The sequence below is a fragment of the Hylobates moloch genome, unplaced genomic scaffold (assembly GCF_009828535.3).
Source record: "Hylobates moloch isolate HMO894 unplaced genomic scaffold, HMol_V3 SCAFFOLD_1, whole genome shotgun sequence".
Classification (NCBI taxonomy): Eukaryota; Metazoa; Chordata; class Mammalia; order Primates; family Hylobatidae; genus Hylobates; species Hylobates moloch.
The window spans coordinates 82,316,423-82,335,975 of NW_026652276.1; the positions used below are offsets into that span (position 1 = coordinate 82,316,423).

Below are 19,553 nucleotides of genomic sequence, written 5' to 3' on the forward strand. Positions count from 1 at the left end.
TTGTTTTTCCTACCCAAAAATCTAACAGATCATCTAACCCTTGCTCAACATCATGGAAGACCACATATCAATTACAATAAGTCAGGCCCTTTTGCCACCCTAAAATACCTAAACATTTCTTAAATCTTCATGTAATTTGCTTTCCTAGGGCACATGGACAATCTTTGTAATGAATAAAACATTAAGAACTTATAGGGAGAAGCTGTTTCTAATAATGTCCTTCAAATAAATGGAACAGCAATTGTCAAAGAAGTACAGCTGTTTCTGCATCAAAAGTATTTTGCTTCTGGTTAGCATTTTTATTGAAAACAAATACCTCTAAAACAATGCTCTGTTCCATAAATGACTAAATGGATTTTTGTGAGATTAGGTACACTCTTTTCTCCATTAAGCTACAAGCCCCAGGGAGGAAAGGACCCTATTTTATCTACCACTGTATCCCCAACTCTTGTGTACTTGGCACATAGTGGACATTAAGTTAAAATTTTGGTGGTTACATAGACCAAAGAGAATTTTAAAGAGGAAAGAAACTGTTAGAATTTTATATTGCTTCACATGGAATATTGAGGTACTCCCATTTCCCTGAAACAAGCAGCCAGCAACTATCTCAGAAATGTGTCATTTTTACTGGTTATAATTCTTAAAAAGCTTGTTTTCCTAAGATATGAAATGCCTGCCAGTATACAAACTGTTGTAACTATTTCCCTTTTTGCTTTTAGAGGGGAAAAAATAGCTTAATGACAGCATAGAATCATGTAGTAAATATAATTTGTTTTTTGAAAGATTCAGCTATATCCTCTTCCATTTGTTTATTTTAAATGATCTATTTGCAAACATGTCATCACTCCTTTGATGTTTACCTCATCGTTATGCATTTTTAGCAGGCTTTATTGTCACCTGAGATTTATTTTTCTTTGACAGGCCGGAGTCTAGATGAAGGAAAATGTGTTAGAAGCACCTTATCCACAGATGGGGACACTTGGTCATTCAGCACATGTTGAGCTTAGGCAGGCATCAGGGTCTGGCCGCTTACCTGCTTTTATTCACACCTGCCTGTTTAGGTGGCCTGCACCGAACTTCTAGAATGAGTCCAACCTGATCATTTACTGTCTCTGAAAGAAATTATGCTAATGGAGAAAAATGGCCAGTTGGGATCACTTGCTGAGCCAAGTAACTTCTTCAAAAAAAAAAAAAAAAAGGTTAAATTTCAGTCTAGGACCTAGTTTTCATAAACCCTCTAGATAAAAGCACCTATTTTTAGAGAAGACCCACTATGTGCCAGCACCACCAAATTTATTATCTTCTTTCTTGCTCTATGAGATTATGTGGAGTCAACATCTTACAACCTCAAATGTCAGTGGATAAACCTCTCTAGATCTGGGCCAAGGCTTGCTGATAGTCTCACCAGACACCTAACATTTTTGTTCCTGACTCTTCATACCCATAGTCCAGTTGTCATTCAGAAGTGAGTTGGCATTCCAACCCATCCCTCCAGAGTGGTTCACACCAGGGAAAGAAGAAAGGAGTGCCAGGCAGCAGCCCAGACAGCTCACCCAGAAGGAGTTACAGTTAGGCTTTTTGTTTTGTTTTGTTTTGTTTTTTGGCAGAGAAGCATTGAAAGACACTACTGCTTCCACCCTGTCATTAGTGGGTGGGTAATCATGAAATAAAATAAGAGATGAATTAGGATAATAAGAGGCACAGGAGAAAGGAATAAATTTTCTACAAGTAATATTTTTCTCTTCATGGTTATTTAACTTTGAAACAGAACTTGAAAGTAGTAATCATGGTTCTACAGTAGACAACGGACAGAATGTGGGAACCAGACAGGAAGGTGTGATTGCCTTTATTACATTAACTATAAACACAGAAAAATGCACAACTTTCTGGAATACTGCTATTTCCATTGCAGAAAAGCAAAGAAAAGGAAAAGTCACTTGTGCCCTATTGTGCTATCTGTAGAATTTTTTTTTTTTAACTTTAGTGAGTATATATCCTTGAAAATATTCTCTACATCTTCTGCTTTTCTGTTTTGGCCTCATGGATTCTGTAAGAAGAATTTATAGAAATGTATAGATATATAGTAATATATATTATAAGTAATATAGTAATAATATGCAGATCTATATATAGTGATATATAGATATATAGTAAAGCAATACCCAGTTGTATGATTAAAGGCACAGAAAAACCTTTAAATAGGGTGGACAAGTATTTTTTAGCTTTCTCACAACAGCTATCTTCACTGACATATCCCAAAAACATATGAGACCTATTTCTATTCATTCATTGATGTAACCAAGATGTAATAAGCAACTACAAAGTCCAGACACTTAGGCACTGGGGATACAGTGATAGACAAAACAGACAATGTTACTGCCCCCATGGGGCGTATAGTCTAGAAGGGGAAACAGACACCAAACAAGTAAACATACTCACCAATTATTACAAATTGCGAATAAAAATATGTGTGTGAGCAGTGTAGAGGCGGCTTGTTTTCTACTGGGAAAGAAGTGAAGGGTCCCTCTTAGGAATTATAATGGGAAGCTAAGGGACCATTTTAAGTTGGGGGAGGGGAGGATGGAACAATCCTATTGAATTTGAAGATTATTTTGGTGACCGTCCAGAGGTGGAATTGGAGAGGGCCCAAAACCAAAAGAAATGTGTCTGCTCTTAAGTGTGAAAGTGAATCAAAAGATTCCTTTGCTTCCTCAGAATAGTTATTTAAATGTTCAGAAATAATAACTAGTATGTTTTTCTGCACTATGTTTTTCACCGTGGACAGTTTTACAAAGGTCTGAGTAAACTACTTTGCCTTAAAGTGTTGTATGCATTCTCTTACAGAATGAACACTACTCCTATTTTTGTAATATATTTTGTCATCCACATACACATATCATTGTGGTTTCATTTTATTTTTCTGTTTACTTAGCCCCCACAGAACCTTTATTGTGTAAGTTTGCTGATGGAGGACAGAAAAAAAGACAGAACCCAAACAAATACATCCCTAATGGAAGACCATGGCATAGAGAAGGAGAGGTGAGACTTGTAAGTCCTTTCTTGAAACTTTAGTGGGGGGTGTGTGATCTTGAGTGCCCACATGAAAAGTAACACAAAAAGGCATCTTGACTTGGCTGCACACTTCTGAAATAGGTGCCAGGATTAAATCTTCCTTTTGGTACATTATAATTCAAGTGATGTCAAATTAAAATTCTTTTCATTATATATGGTGATAACAGAGTGATTCTCCAGATGGACGGATAGGTGGTGGAAACAGCTGTGTTTACCAGCTAGCTACACATGAAGTAAAAGAGCATTCTAAATTGCCATAAGAAAAACACAAGTGATTTGGGTTTGTTTTTGGTTTTTTTTTTTCAGAAACAGGGTTTTTGTAGGCTAGGCGCAGTGGCTCACACCCGTAATCCTAGCACTTTGGGAGGCCAAGGCAGGCAGATCACCTGAGATCAGGAGTTAGAGATCAGCCTGGCCAACATGGCAAAACCCCGTCTCTACTAAAAATACAAAAATGAGCCCTGCATGGTGGTGCATGCCTGTAATCCCAGCTACCCAAGAGGCTGAGGCAGGAGAATCACTGCAGCCTGGGAGGCAGAGGCTGCAGTGTTCCAAGATCATGCCACTGCACTCCAGCCTGGGCAACAGAGCGAGACTCCACCTCAAAAAAAAAAAAAAAAAAACAGAAGGAAACATGGTCTCTGTTGCCCAGGCTGGAGCCCAGTGGTGTGGTTATAGCCCACCACAACCTCGCAACCTCGAACTCCTGTGCTCAAGCAGTCCTCCCACCTCAGCCTCCTGTGTAGCTGGGATGACAGGGACATGCCACCACTCCTGGCTAATTTAAAAAAAAATTTTTTTTTCTTTTTTTTTTTTGAGATGGAGTCTTGCTCTGTCGCCCAGGCTGGAGGGCAGTGGCGCGATCTCCGCTCACTGCAAGCTCTGCCTCCTGGGTTCGTGCCATTCTCCTGCCTCAGCCTCCCAAGTAGCTTGGGACTACAGGCACCCACCACCACGCCCAGCTAATTTTTTGTATTTTTACCAGAGATGGGGTTTCACCGTGTTAGTCGGGATGGTCTCAATCTCCTGGCCTCATGATCCACCCACCTCGGCCTCCCAAAGTGCTGGGATTACAGGCATGAACCATCGTGCCTGGCCTAATTTTTTAAATTTTTTATAGAGATAGGATGTAACTATGTTGCCCAGGCTGTCATGGTTTCTTAGAGGGGTTTATATTTATAATATCTAGAAGTTATCCTAAATAGTAATCTAAATATTTATATATAAATAGTACATTTATCACTGAGTTGGGTTTTTTTTCACCTCTCTTTTGAATAGTTTTTTTTTAATTAAAACTCTCAATTTCCTAATAAAATTTTGGACCGCCATTTCCCTGTATTGACTTTCCATGAATTATTATTTTAAAAACAATAACATATTGATCCAAGAATGTCTAGGGAAAATGTTCTAGAATCTTCACTGTCCAATAACAGCCACCAGCCACAGGTGACTCTCTGAGCACTTGAAACATAGCTAGTATGCTAGAGAGATCGATTTTTTAATGTAGTTTTAAATAGCTACATGTGGCTTATGACTATCACATGGGACAGTGCAGGTCCAGAGATTCTCATATTTATAGTCATTTTGACTAACAGAAACTCCCATTTTTATCAAATGCTACTAGACTCTAAGTACAAATTCCCCTCCCTCCCCCTTTTTTTTTTAAGAGACAGGGATCTCCTTCTGTTGCCCAGGCTGGAGTGCAGTGATGTAATCATAGCTAACTACAGCCTCGAACTCCTGGGCGTCAAAGGGATCTTCCCACCTCAGCCTCCCCAGCAGCTGGGACTACAGGTGCATACCACCACACCCGGCTAAAAATAGAATTTTTAAATCATGCCTTTCTAGATGAATGTTTATATTTCTTTCTCTTCTCATAGGCTGGAATGACACTTACTTACGACCCAACTACAGCTGCTATACAGAACGGGTATGTCATTAAGATAAATCCATAATGGCTTGAGGGAAAATGTGAAGGTGGAAAATATCAGACATTTGTTCCATGAATTATTCTATTTAAAGGATTACTTAATAAAGGCTTTTGTGTTTGTTCTAGATTTTATCCTTCACCATACAGTATTGCTACAAACCGAATGATCACTCAAACTTCTATTACACCCTATATTGCATCTCCTGTATCTGCCTACCAGGTTTGTACCTTTAGGATTCGTCAGTAGTATAACCACTTGCGGATCATGAATCTCTGCTACATTTTTATGTGTCTTAAAATTTTGAGCGTTTATGAAATTTGAGTCAAATATTATGCAGCTTGGATACCCAATTTAGTATGAGCTGCTTTGTATTTGGCAGAGTGATTTACTTTTATGTATAGGAGAATGTAAAGCAAAGGAAAATGTTTGTCAGTGGTCAGTCCTTGCAATCATAGCATTTTGGAATTGGAATGAACCCAAACACTTCCTTCACCAAGGGGCCCTGCTTTTGGACACCATGTGTCCCAAAAATTGAAACTTAAGATAATTGCCGTTAGATACAATACAGAATAGGTGTGTACCCTTGCTTTTGTTTATTCATCAGCAGGAACTGATAAAAGAACAAGTAGACATGGTAATACATAAAGATGTGTCTCTAGTAGGTAGCATTAAGTAAGCAATGCAGCTGACATTTGAGGTAAAAATATAAAAGCAAAAAGGTGACTTCCTGTTTAGGTTATTACCTGAGGAGACTTTACCTTAAAATAAATTCCCAACTTAGAAACAAAAACTCTTGAAGTGTCTTGTATTTCAAGATTTGATTTGATTTTAATGCAAAGGTAGCTCCTGTCTGCCATGAACCCAGTAGTGTACATGCATTTCTCCTCCTGTGTCAGAAAACCTCTAACGGAATTACTTCCTGGACCCAGATAGGAACCTTATAATGGAGTTCAATTGCAGACATGTGGGAGCAGAGTTCCCTTTTGTTGACCGTCAGGATCCTGTGTGACTAAATTTTTGTGTATTCTTAATTTTAAAACAATTGAATTAAGATGTTGTAGTCCTAATTTCTGGGGTTAGAGGACTACAATATGTAATCTAATAGTTGTGTTATTTTAACATCTATAAGCCTCAGTTTCCTCATCTTTAAAATGGGGATAATAATAGTTTCTATCTCATAGGCTTGAGAGAATTATGAAAACCAAATGAGACTGTATAAAGAGCCCAGCCGAGGACCTTGCATATCATTATCACTCAGTTAATGTTAGCTACGATTATTATCATTAATATGCAGGATTAGGTTGCTGATAATAAGAGTATATTAGTTATACGTTTAAGTAATGAATTGGCCAAAATAAGCAATGTCATATAACTAATTCTGTCTAAAAACATAAAAATGGTCTTGAATAACAGAAGTGATTAGATGCGCTAAAACTGAAGGTTGGCATTATCATTCACAGTCTCCTAAGCTTCTAGGCTCTTACAGCCTCCTTTCCCTGAGTTATCACTCATTTTCTTTTCTTTATTCTCTCTGGGTTCTCATGTTACTTATTCTGGTGCTTCATTCTGCTGGGCGTAGTATTGACTAATTTAATGCCTCTTTAGTTGTTTTAGATTTAGGATTCCTATCCTTTCCTTGACTGTATAAGACTCAGTGAGATCTGCTCTAGTGCACTTCCCCAATTAACAATTCCTGTGTCTGGTATGAAAAGGTAGTCTTTCTTAACTGTCTGAACTTGGAAACCTCTGTCATTTATATGTCACTAAAATTAGGGGCAAGTGTAAGTTATTCTCAGGCAAATGAAAGATTGTAAGTATTAATTTGAATTTATGTTGCTATAGATATTACAGCTATTAACACATTTCTCCAACACCTCCTTTTCCCTCTTTAATATAAAACCAGTGTGCATTTTGGCCACAGAACCATTTTGTACAATAAAAATTAGGAGATCTGTGTCAGTAATAGATTTGATATAGCTAGCTGGAAACAACGTATTATTTCAGCGGCCTTATTTCCTCTCCTGGGCATTCTGTATTTCTCTAAGATACATATGGAATTTCATTGCATTGCCTGACACTCAGTGCCATAGCCTCGAAGACTGATTTTTAACTACATAAGTTCAGGGACCTAGTAGGGTCAGTGGATGAGCTTTAAGTGATCTGTGACTCCTTAAGTTGTTTGCAAAATGTTGGTTGTGTATGTGCCATTAAGTGGGGAAAAATGTTCTATTTCCCTAATTAGGTTTTCAGAGGGCTCGTGACCCTAAAGAGGTTAAGAACCAATAGTAAAGAGTTTACAAAACATTATTATTCCCATTTTATAATTAGAAAATTGAGGAATAGAAATTGACAGCAGCTGATTTGCTGCTTAAGAAAGAAAATTAGATGTCATAGTTCCCTAATCCTGTAATGCTATAAGCAATTAGATTATTAAGACCACTGAAGCATATAAAAAATGGGGGCATCTGGCCCAAATTAGGGTCTGTAGGGAGTTGTTTGCCTTCCCATCATATATCCAGTGAGGGCCCTGCACTCGTGTTGGAGTGGGCCTTTCTCCACTAAACCACCATAAGCTTATGCAATTGGATTTGAGAAATTGGCAGCTGCAAGAAACCACCAATCCCAAGGGGGAAAGGCTACAGTCCAGATAACTGAAATGTTAACAAGGCAGAAGCACTTAACTTTGGTCTGCCTTAGGTGGCAAAGGAAACCAGAGAAAACAAGTATCGGGGCTCTGCTATCAAGGTAAATCACAATACATTCTTCCCCCATGACTCTTCCCCATATCCTCTCTGTTGAACCTCTGAAGTTAACAATAGGGGATAAAATGCAGGAGGGTTTTGTTGTTAAGAATTGGAAACTGAAACTTATTATAAAATTACTTAGACTCTGGAAAGCTCTGGGCATCAAGAAATGGGCTGATATGTTTTTCTCTTGAGTGGCAGACTACACATGCTTTCTTTCCTGCCACAAAACCTGACTCTCACATCTATTTCTCGATTCAGAGGGTCTACTGTGTGGATGCCCATTTGACTGTAGATGTCAAAATCTAGTTACTGAAGTTTAATTTCATTAAGCTGAATTTCAGATTTTTATTTTCTGCACTAACTAGAAATTGTTGACCACAATACAAGATTTCTAAAATTAATGTCCTAGGTATGAAAGATAAATTGAATTTGTTTTTTTGTATTAAATAAGCACATACTTTAAGGGTTAGCTTCTAATAAGATGTGCTGGAATTAATCGTCATTCATCTGTAATTCTAAAGCATCTAGTTCATACCTTGATTGTTAACACTTTTCACTATTTATTTGAGTTGTTGGCGTGTTTATCTCCCTTGCATAGATAGTAAATTTCTTGAGGGTGGGGCCCATGTCTTTTTCACCTTTTTCTCTTTGTTGCCTGATACTCAACAATTACTTCTTGAGTGGGCAAATAGAAATTGTTTCTAAATAATCATTTCATCCTGTTCAGAGTGACCAGTTTGCCAAGAATTCTAACTGCCTTAATCTTTTTAATCATTGATAGTATTGTTTCCTTGTTTTCTTTCTGTAGATTTTAACATGATTAAAAAGAGTTCTAAAGAAATAGGTAAGCTTTACAATGAAAATCAATATTTCTTTCAAAATCCCCCCTTTTCTAGGTGCAAAGTCCTTCTTGGATGCAACCTCAACCATACATTCTACAGCACCCCGTAAGTTTTTCATCTTAATGACTTTGTGTTTTACAAGTAAGTTATGTGTATATTCTCTCTGGGTTAAAACCATTTGCCAAGGGTGGTATAGGATTTGGGAAATTTTAAACATGGAATATGAGAATGTACCATTTCATTATAAAACTTCTTCTTGGTCGGGCGCAGTGGCTCAAGCCTGTAATCCTAGCACTTTGGGAGGCCGAGGTGGGCGGATCACGAGGTCAGGAGTTCGAGACCATCCTGGCCAACATAGTGAAACCCTGTCTCTACTAAAAATACAAAAAAAAATTAGCAGGGCGTGGTGGTGGGCGCCTGTAGTCCCAGCTACTCTGGAGGCTGAGGCAGGCGAATGGCATGAACCCGGGAGGCGGAGCTTGCAGTGAGCGGAGATGGTGCCACGGCACTCCAGCCTGGGGGACAGAGCCAGACTCTGTCTCAAAAAAAAAAAAAAAAACACTTCTTCTCATCCTTATAAAACAACTTGGTAGAAGATATTAAGTTACATTTTCTATAAGAACTTAAAATATATCATATTTGAGGCAGGGCACCATTTTCTTATTCATACCAGCTCTTTCGAGATCATTCAAATGAGAGGCTACATTTTTAATAGTACTTGGGATAAAACCGCTCTCATTTTTTACATTCTGTTTAATGCAGATATAAAGTTCAAAACCGAGATGAAGATTTTCATCAGTGTTACTTGGCCTATGGAGATTATAAATACTAAAGTGGTAGCACATTATTTGGTAAATAACAAATGTGATTTCTTAATGACGTGAGCATTCATATATATTACATTTTTTTAAATTGAGTGAGTTATATAGTGTATTTCATGTGTTTTTCAAAGACACATAAGATCTAGTTTGTGGAAGAAGGGTTTGAAAATTGAAAAATACATATGGAGAACAAAGTTACAATAAGGCTAAGGATGTCCAACACAATGACCTGCATGCTCACATGAGAAAATCACAAATTTGGCTCTAAGCTTTCTAGTAACTGATGCAAAATGGGAATCCTGGTAAACAATACGGTTCACAATATGTGTAAAATAAAAACAGATTTGGTTGCTTAGAAAAAGAACTCTATTCTTGGCCTTATCTTCAGACAGCAATTTGTCTTGGGATACCTTTTAAAGGGGATACTGCAGTGTAAGACCATGTATATGAAATAGCAATCCAGAGATAGCAATTTCTGAGATGACCTTTAAGAAGCAGATAAAACATGTTTAGGTGATGACACAGGAGAGGCACTCTCTGATATATGTATACGTTTTGTGTGATATATACACATACATATAGATCTATACATGTGCACATACATAGACACATCTTCAAACCCACACTTACCTGTACATGCGTACATAATATACATGCACTGATCCACACATGCCTGTAGCAATCTGTGTCCCTGATACTCTATGCTACCCTATTTTAGAATGCTTGGAAATCAACCTACTTTGAATTTGAGGACTTCCTATTACAGATGGTGCCAATGAATGAGAAAAAGGTGCAGGAAACTCCTCCACCATCTTGTAGGCTTCTGAGTCATTTCCGTGTTACCACTTGCTTTTTGATGATGCATGTTAAAAAAAAAATTTCTAACAGAATGTATTAATGACAAACATTATCTCTGACACACATCTATATCTTTGTTTCTTTTTGGCAACATTTGAAAAAAAGACTGCACGTATCTGAGCTTAACATCTTTGAGTAGACATTAGGATTGTAAGCAGAAGGTTGCTATCTGAGGATTTATTACCTTTCCCCACCCAGCTTTAAACTGCCTGATTTAAATCAGAATTAAAGTTCCTGTACACCTAACTCTGTCCTAGATTGTCTATCTAATTATCGATAAATAACAGTTGTATTTAAGGGATGCCAGGTACAGTGATACCAAAACATACATTAGTAGTTATAGAGCATGTCAAAATACTTGCATTCTCAGATAATGAGGTGATTGCAAAAGTCCAAAAATAAAGAGGTCATTAAATTTTGGGTTATACAATCAATGTAACCATTTAAAAAACTGATGATAATGACAGTTTTTCAACAAGCTAGCTAAATGGTTAGAATAGAATGGTAAGTTAAGAGCAAAAACCCAGGATATGAAATTGTTGATGTACTCTGACTGAACCTGTACAGAAACACACAGAGGCTATGAGCTGGCAGTAGTACCCTGACATTGCTAACAGTGATTTTATTAGACTGGCTGAGTTAGAAGCGATTGTTTTTTTTTCCCTCCTATTTTCTTAAATACATTTAATTTGATTTTAATGACCAACATTTTTTCAAATTGAATAAAAGAATCTGGACTCAGATTATTAATCATATCTGAATTGCCTTCCCTTCCAGGCACCAAAATGTAACTTAAAGTTCTGAGAAACACTGAGTGAATGAAGAAATGTGCTCTCGATCCTAACAACCTGATCTTGAACCAAACGATTATCTGGATAGAACATTGTTAAACAAAATACTATATTGATCTTGTTAAATATAATACATTGTCTTGTGACTGGAGAAAACATCAACTGCCTTTTTTTTTCTAGATTTTTTTTTTAAGAAAGCATTTTGTAACCCTAGGCAGGCAGTGATAGTCAGTTTGTTTTTCCTATGACAGCTCCTCCTGCTGGACTAGCTTGCTTCCAGTTACTGGAAGTGAAGGGAAAAGGAAGGAGAAGAGGGACACTGGCTTTAATACAGGGATTGTTGTGAAGTGAATGCCAAGATATCATTTCCCCTAATGCTCTTACAAAACTCTCAGGAAGAGCAATTTAGAAGATTTTTAGGAAACTGTTTATGATGCCATTTGCAAGATTGAGGGAGGTTGTTTTTGCTTCACATTCTTAAACAAACTAAGGTATTTCCTTTGCAAAAAGTAATTACAGGATCTTAACTCTTGCCTCAGTTTGTCTAATTTTGCTCCTGTCTCCAACTCCCCAGGGTGCCGTGTTAACTCCCTCAATGGAGCACACCATGTCACTACAGCCCGCATCAATGATCAGCCCTCTGGCCCAGCAGATGAGTCATCTGTCACTAGGCAGCACCGGAACAGTAGGTGGCAAATAATTATCATGTGTCTCTGTAAACAAAGGAGGGTAAATTAATGCAGCCTGTATCTTCCCTATCAAATGACAGGCTCTGTGATAACAGATTATGTCTAATCCCCTCTCTTCCCCCCACATGACCTTCCGTAAAGTAAATACTCAAGCTATTTCTTGATTAATTGATGAACTGAAAGTCTATTCTCTGGGTATCTCTCCTTTACGAGAATGTAGCACCCACACATGACCACATCTAGCCTTTTATGACTAGTGTCATTTATATAACTAGTGTCATTTATATAACTAGTACCACTGTCGCTGTGGCAGTGTCATGAAGCAAAAGACGAAGGTAATACAAGATAGTAAAAGCAGGGAATTATTTCTCGCTTATTTCTTCTTTTATGGAGTTTGAGAGCATTGAATCATGATCTTAATATTGAAATATTTCACCAAAGTCCAGGGGACTCCTTTGGGTAATGAGGTTGAGCTGGCACCAGATCAGCTTCCAGGTTTCATGCTTAGCATTTTGCTGGTAAGATGGCTAAAGGATTTTAATTTAGCCTGTATTCTGTAGTGGCTTAAAAGAACAAAGGGTGGTGCGTTTTCCCCTTATACACTCAAAACCTACGGCCGTTTCTTGTGAAGGCTAAGCCAGGACCACACATATCCAATGAGATTGACTAGAAATTTCTCCTGCCTTTGGGAAAGGATGACTGTGTCAGAAAAGCCAGGCTCTGCTGCCTAATCTGCAGTGACCTGTTAGAGGTCTAATAAGTCATTTACCCCTGTGGGCTCCCCCTGTAGAAACAATACTAGGTACTAGTTTAGGGGGCTGCTAGAAAATAATGAGGTCCTTCGAGGAGAGATCTTCTAAAATCACACGTTAGTGATACTGAATTATTGAGAGTGACAAACTTTTTTATCTTCACCCATGATAAACTTTTTTATCTTCACTTTGTTAGCAAATCCAAAGAAATGTGGAATTTTTAGTTTAGCAGATTCAAAAAGTAGAAAACAGTTTGCCTTCCATATGACATATTTATATGCACTATTTAAGCTTTGAGGTAGCCCATTTAAATTTCTTCTTTGAGATTTCCAAATACATTATATCCATCTCACAATTCCCCCACATACTCCAAATTTTGCATGGTTTACCATTGCCCATTCTGACCTTATTCTTCTTTCTAGTACATGCCTGCAACGTCAGCTATGCAAGGAGCCTACTTGCCACAGTATGCACATATGCAGACGACAGCGGTTCCTGTTGAGGTTGGTAGAGACCATCCAGTGACCATTCTGGCTATAAGTAGTTTCAGAAATGGGTAAATTAAGTAGAACTCAGAAAAATCTACCAGACGTCAAATATTTGCATAAAGAATTGCGTTTAGCCAGATGTGGTGGGTCATGCCTGTAAGTCCAACATTTTGGAAGGCTGAGGAGGGAGGACTGCTTATGGTCAGGAGTTAGAGACCGGCCTGGGCAACATAGTGAGATCCCATCTCGACAAAAAATAAAATTGTTTAAAAATTGGCCAGACATGGTGGCATGGACCTGTAGTCCAGCTACTCAGGAGTATAAGGCAGGAAGAACCCTTGAGCCCTGGAGTTTGCGACTACAGTGAGCTATGATCACGACAAATTAGGGTAACAACATCCAGGCCACACCTCTTAAGACTCCCAGAAATACTTTCTAAGCTTATAGTGCCTTTCATACCCCTCGGAGATTCTGTCTTGTCTCTCATAAAATGATACGACAGACACAATAAGATAAATCTGGAGTTTGCAGTCCCAGTACTAAAGATCGTATCAATGATAATCAATAATGACGAAAAGAAATAAGTTGTAGTTAAGATACTTAGTGGAAAAGAGAAAGCTGTTTTGAAACTGCTACAGGGATGAAGAACAAACCATACCTGTTTTTACAGAGGCTGTTAGTATGGCTAGATAACTGTTCTTGTTACGGAAGATACTGATACAAAAGAAAGAAGTCTAGCATTTGAATTATGGTTAGAGAGAAAAAGTAGCATTTTCCTGCAAAGTATCCTTAAAATTTCAAGGAAATGTATCAGTCAGTTGATCTTGCCCACTAGGCAGATCCCAAAGGTTCCAATTCCAGGAAAGGATCATAGGACTCTGGCCTGTTGGTGGAGGTGGTGGTGGTGGTGGTGATAGTAGTAGGAGTAGTAGTAGTAGTAGTAGTAGGTGTTGGTGGTGGTGGTGGTAGTAGTATTTTACTTCTGTTTGTGCAATTACTGACAACCACAGTTACCAGAGCCTATAATTCCTTACCTGCAATCTGAAACCCAAAAAGAAATCTGAAAATAAAAATTATCTTTGTAACTACTTTAGCATAAAACCTGACCTATGGCAAAACTCAACCTGTACTGAGATGAGACAAAATCTTGATCCCACTTAACTGTGCTGCTTCATGGCTTCCAGTGTAGAACTATTAATATGTTTGCTTATGAGGTACAGCCCTAGACCCTACTGGAGGCATTATATGATATACTGCATATGCATACCACATTTCAGATTATAAAATCTGAAAATACTGAATTCCAAATCACATCTGTCCCCAGGAGATAAGAGGGTAAGAGGTTTGTTTGATACACTGTAGCTTGATAAGAATAGGAAGGTCATAAACATTTGGGTGGGAGGTGCTTTGTTTCTGTTAGACATGCCAGTTGCTTAGGGAAATGATTAACTTTGAAAGCTCTACATGATATGAAGAAGTTTAAAGAGTAACTGTTTTTAAGGCACTGTTGGATTCAGTCAGGCCTAAGGAGCAGAGCTGAGGTTTTTTCACTAACATGTCTCATCCATTCTGCTTTGTTTGTTGTAGGAGGCAAGTGGTCAACAGCAGGTGGCTGTCGAGACGTCTAATGACCATTCTCCATATACCTTTCAACCTAATAAGTAACTGTGAGGTATGAGGGAAAGGTCTCCATAACTGGGGGGCTCAAATCAAGCACAATCTATGGGGCTTTTTGAAAATCAGAATGGTGATTGGGATAACTCAGATTTTATCATACTGCTTTAATCGTGGCCAAGGCATCCAGTCTTGTTGAAATATTAAAATCAGTGATTTTGTGAATTTAAGATTAATCATTATGTCTAAAAAGAATGCTTTATACTGAAGCCAAATGTATAATTACTCTCCCCACTAAAAAGAAAAAAATAAAAATCTGTAACATCAAAGAACACCAAGAACCAAAATTGTCCTATAATACAAGTATCCTATATCATATTAATTTAATACTCAGAAACTGGAGGACCTGTAGCATAAGATGTTGCTTAATCTAGCATTATAAGTTTAGCAACATCTTGATTATGAATTTAGATAAATGTCAATATCCTTAGATTGAAAGATTATATTTCCAGCTCTCACTTGAACCACAAATTTCAAAACTTTTCACTTTACTGTGCAGACTAATAAAATAGCTCTGTAGAACTTAGAATACCCTGGTTTCTGGATTGCCCTGGTGATAACATGTATTTTTGATTTCATAAAGTCACTCTTTAGAGACCCACATGAATTTGGCTGTAAATTAGAAAAGAAAGTATTTTGCAAGTCCTGGATGTGACAGGCATTGAAAGTAACCATCAGTTCCATAGTTTGCATTTATCAGTCTACCATCAGCGATGAGCATAACCTTTTTCAAACACATATCTCTTTAAAACAAGAAACAGATTACAAAGCTCTGTAGTGTATCACACCAAATCTACAAAAGCATTTGTCTTTTATTTTTCTCTTGCAGATGTACAGAAAGGTGTTCTTACATGAAGAAGGGTGTGAAGGCTGAACAATCATGGATTTTTCTGATCAATTGTGCTTTAGGAAATTATTGACAGTTTTGCACAGGTTCTTGAAAACGTTATTTATAATGAAATCAACTAAAACTATTTTTGCTATAAGTTCTATAAGGTGCATAAAACCCTTAAATTCATCTAGTAGCTGTTCCCCCGAACAGGTTTATTTTAGTAAAAAAACAAAAACAAAAAACAAAAACAAAAGATTTTTATCAAATGTTACGATGCAAAAAAAAAAAAAAAAAAAAAAAAAAGAAAAGAAAACTTCAATTTTCTGGGTATGCACAAAGACCATGAAGACTTATCCAAGTGCATGACCAGATTTTTGTGGTTTTGTTCATTTTGTGTTTAATTTGTGTTTTTTTTTCCAGCTGTATGAAATGGGCTTTCTGAAGTTTAAATAGTCCGACTTCACCCATGGTGTTCTGTGCTTGCAGTGCGAGTGTTGCTGTAATTCAGTGTTGCCGTCAGTGTCTCTTTTCTTAGCTTTCTTTCTTTCAATGTAGTGTGAAGTGTCTTATCCTTTTCTATGAATTCCAATTTGCCTTAACTCTTTTGATGCTGTAGCTGTTTCAGTAAAAGTTAGTTCAAACTAATGATGTAGAATGCTTTGACCAAATGAGCTGGTCTATTATGCCTTGTAAAACAGCAGCATAGGGCTTTTAAAAGGTAGTCAATAAAAGTTGCTGAAATTTTGGCTTTTTTAAATATGTAGTAGGTGTTTTTAATGATTTTTCACATAATGTGTAAGGTAGTGAAATGCAAGAAGGGAAAAATGTTTTGTGTGAAACACATTTTCTGACTGGGGAACTTTTATTAGGGTAAATTGTTTGTAAGGCTGTACGCCAACAGTTTCCTCTGATAGTTTGACTGATTTAGGATATCTGCTGTATGATGCAATGTAAAGTCTTTTTTGCCTTTTTTCAGGAAAAAAAAAAAAACTAACTTGATGTACTAGATTTAGTGTAGGTAGTGTTGGGGTTGGGGATGGGGGGTGGGGGAGGGGAGTCACTGAATGTTTTGTCCTTCCTTTATACTAATGATAGTGCTTTAGAATGAGAATTATGCCTGAAATCTGGCAAACCGAAAAATGTTGCCATTGCAACAAAGTGGCAAAAGCTAAAAGTAAGGATTTATCTTCAAACATAAGCTGAGATATGAATAGAAGCAAAACGATTGGCTACTAGCTCTCTCTCTCTCTATTAGGTAAATTTGAAAAATAAAAATGACTTGGCACTTTTAAAGGTAACTTCACCAAAGACCGAAGAGCCAGTAACCAGTAGCTCCAACTTGTCTCAGCATCACATCTTCTGTGCTCTTTATTTTTGCCGGACCAGTTTGCGGTTAGGAGAATGTGCCTTTTTTGTACCTTTGCATTTAGGTTTTATAATTTTAATTGATGTATGGACACACACAAACAAAAAAGCATGAAGGAAGATTTGGATCCAAGCAGTGCCACACTTTACATCATCACTACAAGTGTTCAAGTGTAAAGAAAACCAATTTTGAAACTATGAAATTCCTGATTCATAAATACAGTTATTTCTACTTTAGTACATATAAGATAATTCACTGTTACTAAAGCTCTTTTATTAAGGCAATTGCATATGTTTTAAAAGCAATGGTAAATTAAGTTGTCTTCCAAAACTGTGTACTTGTCTGGTCAGCTGTGTATGATCAGTTATCTACCTCAGAGTCTATTTTCTTTTGTGCTGGGACAGGTTGCTGGCCCTCCCTGTTTCCACAGACCAAATCCTCCTAGCTCAGGAGCTAGGGCTAAGCAGTTATTTCTTTCAAGTATTTTTTAGTTCTTAAATTTTATGCTTGTATTTGATGATAGATGTCAGTGACATTTCATAGTTTCAAAAGTCCTTGCTGCTCTGAGAAGTGTAGATTCTAGTGAAAATTACATAGTCATAAAAGAAATGTGTTTTTGTTTTTGTTTTTGTTTCATTTTTTTAAAGTTGTGGTATTATTGGTTCTATGCTCCTTGGAATATTACTGCTTTGTGAAAGTCCAGACTGAACGCAGCGCCCTCTGTGTACCTAGTACAGTTATAAACCTGGGTCTCTCACTACTTGATATTTTTGCATTAGTTAAGACAGAAATTTGATAGCTCGGTTAGAGGGGAGGGGAAATCTGCTGCTAGAAATGTCTGAACTAAGTGCCATACTCGTCTGGGTAAGATTTGGGAAACATAACCTCTGTACATAAAAAAAAAATCAGTTAAACATCACATAGTAGACAGCCATTAAATTATAAAAAAATTAATTTATGAAGAAAGACCTTTTGTACAGATTGAAAAAAAAGATTTTCATAGAGATATCTATATGATCAAGAGAGTTAATTTTTTATTTTTGTTTTACTAGTGCCACAGACTTGCCAGTGGTAACTTATTTGTCCGGTTCAAGATAACTCTGTAGTTTTCTTTCCTAGGACTTGTTGTTAAACGCCAAAAGACATTTTTGAACTGTACATTTGATCAGATTGTTAGCTTTTCTGTTTTATTTCTTTTGAGAACCTTTGAATAAAAAACATCTGAAATTTTATTTTTCCTGTCAATTTTTTTAAGTCGATTAAGTATATATCAAGCTTTCTTCAGCTCAGTAGATTGGTTTGAAAGTGAGTTGAAAGTTATGTCAGATTCAATATATCCTCAAAATACATTTCCTTGAAAACAATTGGAAAAACCTTTCCACCCCATTTTTGCTGGTTATTTAAATCTGTGTAATGACCAGAGACGTCAACCGTCAGCTCAGCACGTCAACGGTCAGCTTAGCACGTCAACGATCAGCTCAGCACGTCAACGGTCAGCTCAGCACGTCAGCGGTTGGCTCAGCAAATATGCAGCCCAAAATACACCACTAGTGGTCTGTTCTTAAAGACCAAAGAACCAGGCCCTTTTTCTTCCTCCTTTCTTGCTGCTACCCCTCAACTATTTCATTGCTTGTCAATGCTCAGCAAGGAAGACAACCTAACAGCAGCCCTCCCACCTGTGGTAAGGAAGCATGTGGGCGAGAACCTCGAGATAATCTTATCTATGCGTTTATGACCAAGGTCCTCTTTCAGAGCTACCTGTTCAGCTGTTCCCGACTGGAGGCTCCCATTACGGAGGAGCGAGAACTCCTCTTTCCCTCACTTGACTGCTTTATAGGAGGCACTTAATATGCAAAATAGGCTCCTTTTGCCCAAAGTGGAGTAAACGTTTTAGTGTGGTGGTTCAGTATTTATTTCCTGGCGTCCAGTGGCTCTGTCATGGTGATAAAAAGAGTGAGCAAGGAAAAGATGCCGTCCGCTCCATTTCTGGCTGCGTCCCCTGCCATGTGGATGGTGTGCGGGGTGAGTTAGATAAGGGAGGGGTCAGAGCACTTAACTTGCCGGAGCCAAGAAAGCGCTGGTACTTGATGGCTGTTTCAGAGAAGGAAACAACATTCCTCTGATGTTAACTGGTGCTTCTGAGAGCAAAGTGTCAGGGAGGAGAGAAGCATGGCCTCTTGGGACAAACCCAGGCTGCTAAGAATGTAAGCTCTGGTCTCACTTTGCGTTCCAGCCACACACCTAAGTGCTCCTTCCTGTGACCAAAGGTAAGAAAGAAATGCAATTCAGGCTCCTGGGCACCTTCGTTTTTGTTCACCTTATTTTTATTGTAGCTTCTGGCCGCTGAAGTCCGCGGCCCTCCATCTGGCTGTGTTATGTACTGAAACCAGTAAACACACTCAGGAGTGAAAGAGTGACGCTCAGACTTAAGACCACGGCACAGCGGCTCAGCCAAGAGATCTTTATTGGAGGCAGCAGGCTAGGCAGGGCAGGAGAGAGAGAGAGAGAGAGAGAGAGAGAGAGAAAAGAGAGAGCGCGGGGTGGGGTTTGCTTCTTTTATGCCCAGGAGGGCTGCGTGGATGTTTGTGATTGGTTGGGGTGGGGCTTAGAGCGAGGCGGGAAAAACACCTCTCTCTGATTGGCTTTTCCTTTGGCGGGCTTGCATTGAGGAAGAAGAACCCGAAACCAGC

At 38.0% G+C, this 19,553-nt stretch overlaps 1 protein-coding gene and 1 long non-coding RNA gene across 13 annotated transcripts in view; one reads left to right on the plus strand and one right to left on the minus strand.

Annotated features, from left to right (window-relative positions):
* Positions 1-18,095, plus strand: part of RBMS1 (RNA binding motif single stranded interacting protein 1) — a 218,836-nt gene extending 200,741 nt beyond the window's left edge. For 9 of the 12 annotated variants that reach the window (XM_058441667.1, XM_058441673.1, XM_058441689.1 and 6 more), the window contains 9 exons: positions 2,933-3,048; positions 4,953-5,002; positions 5,129-5,222; positions 7,701-7,748; positions 8,647-8,697; positions 11,637-11,747; positions 12,926-13,006; positions 14,579-14,663; positions 15,495-16,420. In XM_058441667.1, the coding sequence (XP_058297650.1) occupies positions 2,933-3,048; positions 4,953-5,002; positions 5,129-5,222; positions 7,701-7,748; positions 8,647-8,697; positions 11,637-11,747; positions 12,926-13,006; positions 14,579-14,656 (629 nt within the window). In that variant the 3' untranslated portion in view covers positions 14,657-14,663; positions 15,495-16,420. Of the gene's footprint in view, positions 1-2,932; positions 3,049-4,952; positions 5,003-5,128; positions 5,223-7,700; positions 7,749-8,646; positions 8,698-11,636; positions 11,748-12,925; positions 13,007-14,578; positions 14,664-15,494 lie in introns of all 12 variants that reach the window. The other 3 variants (XM_058441679.1, XM_032755581.2, XM_032755583.2) reach the window with 3 other exon arrangements.
* On the minus strand, positions 1,831-9,913 carry LOC131383935 (uncharacterized). Its single transcript, XR_009214344.1, has 2 exons — positions 9,824-9,913; positions 1,831-2,047 (listed from the first exon to the last, which is right to left on the minus strand). It is a non-coding gene; the product is annotated as an uncharacterized LOC131383935 (long non-coding RNA).
* Positions 18,096-19,553: the final 1,458 nt, after the last annotated feature.